The 12,679-nt window shown below is 43.0% G+C and overlaps 1 protein-coding gene across 11 annotated transcripts in view; it reads left to right on the forward strand.

The window, feature by feature from the left end:
• FGGY (FGGY carbohydrate kinase domain containing) overlaps nt 1-12,679 on the forward strand; it is a 420,251-nt gene that overhangs the window by 206,688 nt on the left and 200,884 nt on the right. For all 11 annotated transcript variants that reach the window (XR_009049724.1, XM_057712523.1, XM_057712514.1 and 8 more), the window contains one exon: nt 6,425-6,553. Coding sequence is in view for 10 of the 11 variants with exons in the window: in XM_057712523.1 (XP_057568506.1) it covers nt 6,425-6,553 (129 nt within the window). In the remaining variant the exon portion in view is untranslated. The remainder of the gene's footprint in view (nt 1-6,424; nt 6,554-12,679) is intronic.

Consider the following 12,679-nt stretch of genomic DNA (forward strand, 5'->3'; position numbering starts at 1 on the left):
CCCCAGCACATAGTATGCCCATGTGAAACAACAACTCATAGAAACCACGACATTCTTTTGAAATAACTCCAGCCTATTGTTTGAGAATTGCACGTTCTTGTTTTTTGTCCTCCCACCTCAAAACCAGATTGAAAGTGGATTCAATCTGAAAGCACTCGGACACCCGTTCTGCTGCCAGGGCAGGATGTCACTTAGGACTGTCCTGGCTGATCCTGTTGGCCTGTTGACCTTGGCAAAAATGAGCAGGGACTGGGGGTCCAGTGCCAAGCACAGAGGAACCAGGGTTGCATACCACCCACGCCCAAACCTCTCTCTGACATTTCCACGGGCTTTGAGCCAGCTCTCCCCTGGGTTTCGTCTCATGTTTGTAGGAATACAAAGGAACACTGACCCTTCCAGTTAATACAGCACCCCGCCCCCACCTCCCCCTTCCTGGAGAGGATAACAGTTCTGTTGACCATTATAATGCATTTTCTGTCTCCCAGCAATCCACACAGTCATTAATTTCTGCTGCTGACGTCAGGAAGGAGGATTATGTGTGTGTCTGAAACTGTTCCCAAAGTGCTCATTAGTCACAGATAATTGAAAAACTGGTAGGGGCAGATTTGGTGTAATGGCAGCCCCCGCCCGTGAAGAGAGACTGTAACCGCGGGCTAATTGTAGGCCCCCCGCTTGTGACCCTCCCGCCGCCTCTGCCCATCAGAGTGGGACTCAGTGGACCGGAGCCCACGAGCCCTCAGAGCGATTGCTTTTTTCCACTGCAAGGTGACGGGGTGTTCACAGGAACAGAAGGCAGCCAGATCAAGAAAGTAAGTGAACTGGCCTTGGGCCTCTCTCCAGCCTTCAGACTGAGGAGCAGGGTTTGGAAAAGGTGTGCAGTATCCTCCTGATTTTAATGTTGCTTTTATTTTAACTTAACTAGTTTGTTTTGACCGCTAAAGGAGTACAGGGCCAGGGTACAGAAGCAGCACAGGTGGCAGAGAAGAGCACCCCACCCTGGATCCCAGTCCCCGTGGTAGCAATATTTTGCGTTTTTTTCTAGGACTTTTCTGGAAGTGTGTGTACTTCTGTTTCTGTATCCTTTAACAAAATTCACAAATGGGATCACACTCTGAGTACTACTCTGCATCTTGCCATTTTCACTCAGTTTATCTTGGACTCCCTTCCAGATCCATACCTTAATTCTTCCTCATTCATTTTAATGGCTAGGAAGGATTCGGCTGAATACATGTGCCCTAATTTATTCACCCTGTACAGATTTAAGGGGGAAAACACCTTCAAAAATATTATACAAGAAACACATGTTCAAGGTAGAACAATTAGAAAGTATAGGTTAGTAACAAGAAAAAAAATCATAATTTCTCTATCCAGAGAAAACCTGTTTTCTATATTTTTCCCTGGGAGTGTGTTTTTATGAATAAGTCCATCTACATCTTTGCTGTTGTTCTTAAAAAGAAGTCATCTCCAGGACTTCCCTGGCGGTCCAGTGGTTAAGATTTCACCTTCCGGGAAATTGGGATTGCCATATATACATTACTAATAAGAAAAAAAACAAAAACAAATTGTACACTCTAAATATATGCCATTTATTGTATGTCAGCTGTATCTCAATAAAAGTTCTTAAAAAAAAAAAAAAAAAGACTTCGCCTTCCAATGTAGGGAGTGTGGGTTTGATCCCTGGTCAGGGAACTAGGGTGCCGCATGCCTCAGGGCCAAAAAACCAAAAGAATCAATATTGTAACAAATTCAATAAAGACTTTAGAAAATGGTCCACATCAGAAAATCTTTAAAATAAAAAAAAGAAGTCATCTCTACATAATGTTTCGCAGCCTGCATTTTTCAGTTGGCTCTGTTGTTTTAAAAATAAAAATGATTTCGTTTTCTAGCCTTTCTCGCTGCAGGTTTATCTTCTTAAATAATAAACAAAGAGCTCAAAGCTGTTGGTCTTCAGGCCACATGGCCTTAGTTGGCCCCGCCTGGGGTCCCCTGCTGCGTCTCTTGTCCAGGTGGCCACAGGTCTCCTCTCCTCCCTGGTGCCCTTTTTGCCAACAAATAAACACCTCAAACACTCTCTGTCCCTCGCGGCTCCCTACGGTGAACCCACTTTTCGCTCTAATGGTGTCCATCTCCCCAAGCACTGAAACCAGCAATCTGCCACCTGTCTTTCCAGACCAGGCTCAAATGTCACCTTCCTCTTGATTTCCTGCTTTCCCCTGGCCACACTCACCATCCCTCCTTGGTGCTCTGGGACCACCACGCACATTCTACCTTGAGAGCGTTTTATCTAAGGTCTGGAGAGCCTTGATTTGCACAGACCACTGTGTGAGCCTTCTGAGGTCAGAAGCTCCTCTTTCACTTATTCCCAGCACCTATATCTGGGCGCAGGGTAATCGAAAATATCTAGGGCCATCTTCATTACCACTTTTCTTGAAATGTTTGCTAAAATGCGTGAGTAAATGGTTGAATGAAGAAGGGAAGGGACTGCAAATGCTGAGGCTGTGAAGTTCTCATTAAGTCTGGGAAAACCATTGCTGTGATTAATTTAATTTTTTGGTGAAAGAAGAGTGAAAGGAGGATTATTTCCGGAAAAGTTGTCAAGACACACCAAAGCCTGCTTCTGACAGCTCCTCTGGTCCCCAGTGCACCTCTGGCTGATAAAGTGTGATTTCCTGGGATGACTTCTCAGAGATTCCCACCTGTTTCTATCATCCTCTCTTATGCCAGGCTGTTTCCCTTTGGGCTGTAGCTAAACAAAACTTCTTCCTGCTTGGGGTCCAGATAGACAGTTCCTGAAGGCTGTGGTTCCTAGACCACCTGATTGAGAAGAAAGCCTGGCTCACTGCCCTAGGTTGGGTTGTTTGGAAGCAGATGCTGAGGCAGATTTGGGGGTATCAGATGGTTATTAGGGGTTGCCATCCGTGAAGGGAAGGGGCTAGAGTAGGACTGGGCATAGGAAGAATTCAAACGTGAAGAAGTCCCACGAGACCTTGGCCGCCCTGGCAGAGTATTCTGGAGTAAGTGGTGCCCATCAGAGCCCTCTGCTTCCACTCTGCTGAGTCTCCAGGTGTGGCCCCCCAGGAAAGGCATCACCTCATCAAGGTGACCTTGAGGATCTGGCAGCTGAGGGCTGTCTACTGACCTGACCATCTACCAGACAGCAGGTCCAGCCTTGTTGGGAATCCAGGTGGTGATGGCTCCCTATCTACCATACTCCCCGTATCCAAGCAACCACTACCTCCTGCCACTTCTTGCTCCACAAAATCTCTCATATCTGCCTCTATTTCTGCATCTCACTTAACCTTAAACAAACGCTGTTCTCTTTTCTCTCATTACTGAGATAGCTCTACCATTGTTTTTCCTTATCCCGTTCTGTCCTCTGCTACAGAGCTGCCAGAGAGACCTTTGAAAAGATGCAAATCCATGTCTGTGAGTCTGGGTACTACATTCAATACCTTGTAATAAACTATAATGGAAAAGAGTGGAAAAAAGAATGTAGATATATACATATATATGTAAAACCAAATCACTTTGCTGTACACCTGAAACTAATACAATATTATTGTAAATCAACTGTACTTCAAAAGAAAAAAAATGCAAATCCAGTCACCTCACTCCCTGGCTTAATGCTATTTCAGAAGCTTACAGTGATCTTTGTGATAAATTCGAGCACCTCAGTCTGGATTTCCCCACTTTCCTCTCCAGCCTTATCAGCCTCCTCCACCCCCTGCTGGGCCCTACCCCAGCTTATGTGCCAGTTCACTCAGCCCTGTTGGCAGTCTCCCTTCTTTCTCAGCCTTTGTTCAAGATGCTGCCTCTGCTGGGAAATCTACCTGTGCTCCTCCAGCATGTAATTTGAACTCAGACCTTCTGGCTGCAAGCCCAGGGCTCTCTCTGCACCTTACCAGCCAAGGCCTCTTTCTAAATTACTGTCCAAAAGGCTTGGAAGTGTACCCCACCCTGCTAATCCTTTTTCTCTTCTGAACCTTTTTTTTTTTTTCAATGAAAATGACAGCCTTTGTGTTTGGGAGGATTGGGGATGAAGGTGGAATGGAAGTTCCCATTTTGATCTTCCTTATGAAAATTCACCCTTTAAAAAAAAATCTGAATGTAGTGGGTAGGATTTCTAAATGGTGCCACTTTTTAAACACACGTAATGTTTGTTCTACAAATATGTCTCTTGATTCCTTCATTCACTTAGAAGCTGCACCAAAATGTAAATATAAAGAATAAGAACACAGGTTTGGTATCCATCAGAGTGAATCCATGCCCTGTGCTCCAACACATTAAATTGTATGACTGTAGTAAGTTTACTTTCCCTTCATAAACCTGACTTTCCCCATCCATCTGTGCAGTGGGGACAGATTAGAATAATACCCACATAGGGTATGTTCCCATAGGATTATTGTGACAGTGAAGTGAGAAAATGCATGTCATGTCCTTAGCATGGTCCCCAGCATAGAAGTGCTCAGTGAATGAGAATGCTGCCTGATATGTGCTAGATACGAGACACAGTGACATGACTGAGACAGTGTGCAGAGCCAGACTGTCCACAGCTAAGGGCACGGCTCTCCTCCAGGTTTCTGCTGGCTGTGCATGCAAAGCAGACTATAGGTTCTCCGTGCCCTCCACCCCATCACTTGAGCATCTGGACCTTATCCTCCAGTTCAGTGCCGTCCAGTAGAAATATAATATGAGCCACATATGTAATTTAAAATTTTCCATTAGCCATATTAAAAAGTCAAGGTGAAATTAATTTTGATATAGCTTATTTAACCTAATACACCCAAAATATCATTTCAATATATAATTCACCTAAAAGTTATTAATGAGATATTTTACATTCATTTTCTCATACAAAATCTTTGACATGTGCTGGGTGTTTTCCACTTAATACCTCTCAATTCAGACTCTAAATTTTCACATAAATACTTGATTTATATTTCTTAAATTAACGTTGAAAAAGTAGATTTGCACACCCAAGTTGTTCCAAACGTACTTAAAAGTTTTTCAGCAACTGAATTGAGTATCAGTTTTGAAATTGAAATGGAAATGAATTCAAATGAAATTAATTTCGCACCTTGGTTACTCCAGCCGCATGTCAAACGTTCAATCCACATGTGACTAGTGGCTCCCATATTGGACAGTGATGCTCTAAGAAGCCATGCAGCAGGTTTAGTCCTATTCTGCTTCCTTTTCTTAGCTAAACTTTTTCCAAATTGGATACAATTTGATAAATGGATAAAAATGGTGTTGTGGAGGTGCTTTGTTTTCAGTTAGAGGAGGTCAGTGAGCCATTCACCCTCTGCCCCCCTCTAACCTCCACCCTTACCTCCACCCCCAGAAGTCCTGAAGCACCTCTGCCCAAGCCTGGAACTCCATGGAACAGTTAACAAGTGGTAGGAATCTTAGCACTGAGCAAATGGCACACATTCAGAATCTTGGCCCCTTGGAGCTCAGAGGAATCTTAGCACATATAGAGGTCCAGCCCCACCACTCCTTGCAGTGCAGAAGTACTTGTTATAAATTCCTTGGATGGGGGTGGGTGGAGGAGGGGACTCAGCCTCTGCTAAACACCTGGGAGCAGATGGATCACTTCATTCTCTTCTGACTTGCATGGTTCTCTGTATCCTGATCTCATCTCCCTAACTAGGTTGGGGGCAAGGACTGCCTTTTACAGTGCCGCAGCGCCCACACAAAGCAAGACAATCAATAAATTCTTAACTGAAGGCCTGACTGACTGCAGGAATTCAAGGTCACTTGAAATATCAGGGTCGCTGCATTGCACAACTCCGAAGAACACCATTCAAATTGTATTCTGTGGTTGTGCAAGTAGCAGAGTTTGTAAAGTTTGCAGAGTTTAGACGGGGCTCTCTTTTCCAACTGAGAAAAACTTTTAAGAAATGCTTTATTGGAACAGAATAATCCCCTCCCTTATCTTCTGGTAGGAAGCAACTACATAAGTAAATTTTCTCGACTTCTTTAGGAATATGCATTAATCAGGAAGTGTGTATGGATGTGTGTGTGTGTGTGTGTGTGTGTATGTGTGTGTGTAAGGTATGCTGGTAGGGCTGCTGTGTTAGGATGCTCATTTGGAACAGTTGGACCATTTCAGCCTAGTCTCCAAAGAGGCCACTGTGTTTGTATCTTTCGGAATTTCTCATGAATCTGTCTCTGATTTGAAAGATGGCTTAGAGCTCTTGGCTTTGTAAAGCACCCCAGAGCGTGACCTATGGGAAGCAAGGACATGCACCTAAGTCACTAAATGAGCACAGGGACTCTTTGCAGCGGCATGGTTTCTATCTTTATGAAGTTGAGAAAAGGCAGAGGAGAGAGAGGGGGCAGAGAGGTTCTCTTAAGAAAACCCTCTGTTTGCTTTTGTGTTTTTCAAACTGACAGGTGTTTATTTTTTCTCCCGTCTACCCAGGAAACCAAGTGCTGCCTCCTGGAGCTTCTCTTGGAAATGGGCTCACACCAGAGGCGGCAAAGGACCTTGGCCTTCCTGCTGGAATTGCAGTGGCAGCTTCACTGATTGATGCCCATGCAGGAGGACTAGGTAATCTTTTACTCCATGTCACCACCACCAACACTGTGTTCAAACACTCCTCAGAATCAAAGGCACTCCTTTCCTATTTTTAAAGCAAAGATTGAGAGCTGGTGATTCAAGATGTAGTAAAGAAAAGCCTTTTTATAGTTAGGCATGTAGGTAGAATTATAGAACTTTTCATCAATTATAGAATTCATTTATAATTTTATTAATTCCTCCATATAAAATAATAGAAAAAGTGATGTGCCTAAATATCTGGATGGTTCTTTGGTTTACTGGAAATTTGATAAAGACACATTAACTTCCAGCTAGCTTGGATGATGATGGTGTACTTACCTGTACTACTTTTTTCTACAGATACTCCAAAACCCTTACACTTCTGATTTTATTTTCATAATATATTTGGCTTATATCCTGTGTCCAGTTACATGGGTGTATTCCTGATATCATCTTCTAAATAAGTCTCCAACCTGGCATTCTTGTATTCATTTATTCATTCATCAAAGACCCATTGAACACTTAGTATGTCCCAAGCATGGTGTTGGGGGACAGTGAACTTAATAAAAAACAAAAACAAAAACAAAAAAACAAGGTCTCATCCCCAAATGGAAGGCAGACAATGAGGCAAGGTTTGCAGTAAAGCGTGATAACTCCATCCTCTTCTTCATCCTTATTGTATTTTTTTTTGGGGGGGGAAGGGGAATTGTTCAGATTCTCAATATTTTTTCACTTCAACTCTAGCCGAATCTTTTTTCCTAGCCATTCTCTCTGTTTCTTTTTAAATTATGGTTCGAACTTCATGAGATCAATTTGGTAGATCATGACCATTGGATTTTCAGAATAGAATGAACTGACGGGAGTAGAAAATATCAGAATATGTCTCACACAGTAGGGGTAAGCACTTTTTTGTGAAAACTATGTTTCCACTTCCATTTTATGTGTCTGTGCATGTGTATCCTGGGCCATGATGAAAGTGAATTTCTCACTATGGGTTTCAGTCCAAAAAACTTTGAAAGATATTTTAGTCCTCATTTCATGTCACAGACAAGAGTTATTTAAATGCTTTCTTTGAGCTGCATTCCCAGAACTCTCTCTGTGCATTTTCACCTCCATATCTTTGCACATGTGTTTCTCTGCCTAGGATGACTGGTCCTCCACTTTGCCCACTGGCTAACTTCTACTCTAAGTTGAAGACCCATCTTAGATGCTTTCTCTGTGTAGCCTTCCATGGAAGGCTCCTCCATGTATTTTGAAATTGTCTATGCAGTCCTTCTTTCAGCACTTTTACCTAACCCATGAAAGAAGTGATTGTGTTGTAATTGCTGTTTTAGCCACTTGTCTTTTCCACTAGACGGTAAGCTCCTAGAAGGCAGGGGCATTGTATTACTCATCTTGTATAACCTGTTTTGAGCTGTGTCTGGGTCATACAGGGGCTTGATAGAGTTATTAAATGAATAAAGTTACATTAAGGCAAGAATAAGATAAAATGGCCCTAACCTGTAGAGTGAAATTTAATCTGAAATTTAATCTCTTTATACAGCAGATTATTAAGCAGTGACTAGTTCTTCTGCACGGTCCCTGGAATTTCAGAGCAGCTAGCTCTCATCCATCTACAAACATGTCTGTCTTATTCATCTTTATGTGCTCAGGATCTAACAGAATGCCCGAGAGATAGTAACCAGCCAATAATGCACGTGGGTGGGACAGTGCTGATCATAGGCAAGAGTGTTTCTTTCCCTTTTCACTGTGGGCAGTGTGTGCTTTTGATTGGAATGTCATGATTTTGGTTTTTAAGAACAAGCTAAAAGAGGACTCGTGGTCTAGACAGACACGGAGTGTTCTTGTCTCCTAGTAACCCTGACTTCCCATATCCTGCTTGAGGCCAGGGAAGCTTCCTGCGTCATGCTCTTCAGTTATCCCTGGGCCAGCAGTCTCCGTCACCCACCCCCACCCAGGGGACAAGCACTGGTCTTGGACCACTGCATGCTGAAAGAAATAGGGCTGCACTTTGGGAACTTTCAGGACTCTGGTTCCCTTGTCAGTTTGCCAGACCTCCCTAAGGAACAAACCAAAACACGCCTTCTCACTTCTGCACAGGAACTTGCTGTGCCCTCTGAAGACAGTCAGAGAGTGTAAGTTGAACTGCACTGAGAGGATTCCAGGCCATGAAATGACCCCCCTCGTTTCCTAAATCAGAGATGCTCAGTGGCAGACATTTTTACCCTAAGAAGCTTCGGCTGAGATTTTTTGTTCTCTTTAAAACACAAATGCACTTACATTAGTGAGTTTCCCAAAAGTAAGTTTTTTAAGTCGAAAGATGGAATAGGACCTTGGATTCTTAAAGCGCTGAGCTTAAGAGCCAGCAGTGGCCGGGGAGGGCCCAGGAAGGAGACCCATTTAGCAATCTGACCAAGTTTTATCCTTCTTATACCCCCACTTCTCCCCTTCATCTTACATCCAGTTTAGAGTTGGGATGTCTGGGAAAGAGAGGAGGCCTGGGAACAAATATTCCCTCTTGTTTCCCACGCTGCCTATGCGCCTTTCGGGATGTGAATGGGAAGAGAGGCCTGAAAGTCTTGAAAGGTCATCCACCCATGAAAGCATGTAGTTACTGAAGATATATACTGAATGCTTATAAACCTTACGGTTACTGATCTAGGCACCGGAGATTATAGCAGTGAACTGAACAGCCAAATCCCTGCAGATTTTTTGGAGAGAAGATTCTGGTTGTTCTCCTGGGCTGCATGTTTGCAACTTAATAATATTGGTTTGAGACAGCTAAGCCCTGAGACATATTGTGATGCTGTAATAAGGACTCTGAACGTGGAATCTGGATTTCAATTCATATTCTCTCTACCTGTGTATCTTGGGCCAAATATCATACCTCTTCATACATCTGAATTTCCCTCTGTCATGCGAGATAGAGATGCCCTCCTCACAGATGTGTTGTAATGTAAACAGGTAAAGCAGCTGGCAGAATGGTAGGCACACAATAATGAGGTATCTTTCTTTGATTTTTCTCACTCTGAAATGACAATGCCTAACACAAAGTGGGAGCTTTATAAGCAGAAATTCTCTGAGTTACTATCGAGGAGAACTACCTTCCCTTTGCATAGGCATTTGGAGAAGAACCCCAGGTCTGGACTTCATCTGCCTTCCTTGAATCTTCCCTAAATTTCCTTCCCCGATACTCTTTCACAGAACACAGGATTCACTACTTTAACATTCTGTATAGATTGAGGTCAGAAACAACCTCGTGATCTGGTTAGATGAACTCCATGCTAAGAGATTGCCAAGTGTCAGGTTAAGAAGCTGGCTTTGGAATTGGATGCCATCCAGGCCTCTCACAAACAAGCCCCTGACGATCACAGTCCCTTCAAGTGCTGACCTGGTGTGACCTACCTTGGACCCCACATTCTGACTGCTAGGAGGGGTCAGCATTCTGCTTTGGAGAAAAACTCCTGGACTCTCAGTCTTCAGGGAAGCCTGGGACGGGAGGATAAAGATCAAAGAAGCAAGGGAAACTCAACTCATGCTTTTTCCAGTTCTGGAAAAAGAGGAGGAAGGACTTGGTGGGAATAAAAATCAAAGATAAAAGAACATTTTGTACTTAAGGTACTGGTTAGTAAGTTCTCCAGTAGACAGCCCGAAGATAGGAGTAGCTTTGTTTGCTCTTTGTGGGGGTGGTTCTGGCCAGGGCTCCTGCTGCTGATATTTTTCTAGCTTATAAAAATAGTATTAACTTTGTTCCAGGTCTGTTCTTGGCTCCGGCAGCCCGGCTGTCCTGAAAGGCAATAACAACCTGATTTCTATCTCAGGTCCTCTCCCCCTAGTTGGTCTCCTTTATCAGAGCAACTTCTGATTCTCCATCACATCTTGAAGCTGGACCATCTCCTCTGGGAGCCTTCCCTGACTCCCCCAAGCTGACTTAAGCCCTCCTTTCTCTCATTCCCATGACAGCTGGGACTTGCCTCCATTACTATACACATCACCCAGGTTTGTGTGTGCAACTTTGTCTCATTTACAAGTTTGTGGACTCTTTGAGAGTAAGCCCCATGTCATTTTACTCTTATATCCTAGCAACCAGCACTGTGCTTTGCCCGTGGAGGACCGTTAACACGTGCATATTTAGTGAGTGAGTGCATCAATGGCATCCCCTCCATGAGGGATGGATATTCAGCTGACAAATAGAGTAACCTCGCATTACAGAGGCAACTGTTCCTGTATAGGAGGTGTACCTGGCTCAGTTCTCCATGAAGCAAAAGAGTTGATTTGAGCACTCCTTGATCCATTCCTGGATGTCTGGAAACTCATGTCCTTTGTGCTCTCATCACATTAGCAGATGTTGGCCAAGAGCAAACGCTGTGCCTAGGTTTAGCATCATTCTGGTTCTGGGTACTGGGTTCTTTGCCAGATGTTGAATTGGCTTGAATTGCTCATCTGAATTGCAGAATCAAACCAAAATGAGGATTTAGAATTTCTCCCTCTGCTCCTCTCTCCTCTTCTTTCCTTCCTTCCTTCCTTTCTTATAGCAGAAGAATTAGTTTAGCCCGTCTTGCAAGACGAGCTTCTGGTTCATGCCCTCTTAGAGCAAAACATAGTTAATTCCAGTGAGCAGTAAAACTCGCCAGCTTTTCATCTCACCATTGTCAGTGCCCTAGAAGTAACACTGATTCTCAGAGCAACCTTATACACACTATTATTTTGTTCCATTTATTAAATAAAACAATGAGGCTCATAAAGACTATTTAACTTACCCAAAGTCACATGGTTAGTAAGTGGTAAGTGCGTGATTTAAATGCACACTATCTGACTCCAGAGCTCACACTTCTAATCACTGTGCCTTATGGGATGGCATATCTGTTACAGTGTGATCCAGTCTGCTCTTGAATTTGACCCTTAAAATAAGCATTTAAGCAAGTTAACAAGTATTAAAAAAAAGAGAGTCTTTCAATAAATATTCATTGATGACCTACTTTACTAGTTGATGAGAGTATAAGGTGAATATGAGAGAGAACTGGACTTCGGGGAGCTTGTAGCCTAGTAGAGAAAATAAGCATTAAGTAAGCAATACAATTGTATGTTCTAAGTAAAGTATATAAAGCTTTGGAAAAATATGGAATGGGCCCAGAATTGAGACTTGAAGAATTATGAAAGGCTTCCTAGAGGAACTGATGTCTGTAATGTAACTGCAACATTTCCTGCCCTATTATTCTTCTTGGTAAAATGGAATTTTTTTTACTTGTTATAACTTTCAAACTTCAGTTAGGCTTTATTCCTAATAATAATAATAATAATAATGATAATAACAATAATATCATTAATAAAACAAGAATCACTACTCTTTTTGGTACTACCACTATTGTGACTATTTCTTACTTGCCTGCTGTGTGCCAAGTACTCTGCCTGACGCTTCACATGCTTTATCTCTTGCTTCTCATGATGATCCTACAAAGCAGAGGTTATTTCCCATTCTATACATGAGGAAGTTGAAGGCAGAAAGAGTAACATTTCTACCATCACATAGCTAGTATCGTGGCAAGATGTGAACCTGAGTCTGACTTCAAAGCTCTTGTTCTTTTTCTTTATTCCAGTGGTCCTCAACTAGGGGTGATTTTAACTTTCCAACCCCACCCCCACAGGACGTTTGGCAATATCTGGAGACATTTTTTTGATTGTCATTTGGAAAGGGAAACTGGTATAGTATGTGGTGGGCAGAGGCCCAGAATGCTGCTAAAAGTCCTACAACGCTCAGGGCAGCCCCACAGCAGAGGATTTCTTTGCCCCCAAGCGCTGGGGATGAGCAGTCCTACTCTAAACTGAAGCCCTTCCAATGATATTATTTCCCTTCATCAATTCAGTTTATTTCTGTAGAAGCCAAAAAACAGCCCCAAATAAAGGGTCTTACTGATATATTAGTACTTTGTCAAAATATACGTTGTGAAATGAACTCTTCAGTGAAACTAATTGTGAGATAAGACAGTAAAGGCTTCAGAGTGGGAAGTATAAGACGATTCCCACGCCTTCCACCTTACCCAGAGTCTAACACGAGACCACTTGTCCTTCTTTCAGCATATCATGTACATTTGCCCCCTTGCCTTTGGTCATGCTGTTCTCTCTGTTGGGGTGCCCCGC

Source organism: Hippopotamus amphibius, chromosome 1 (assembly GCF_030028045.1).
Source record: "Hippopotamus amphibius kiboko isolate mHipAmp2 chromosome 1, mHipAmp2.hap2, whole genome shotgun sequence".
In the NCBI taxonomy this organism is placed as follows: Eukaryota; Metazoa; Chordata; class Mammalia; order Artiodactyla; family Hippopotamidae; genus Hippopotamus; species Hippopotamus amphibius.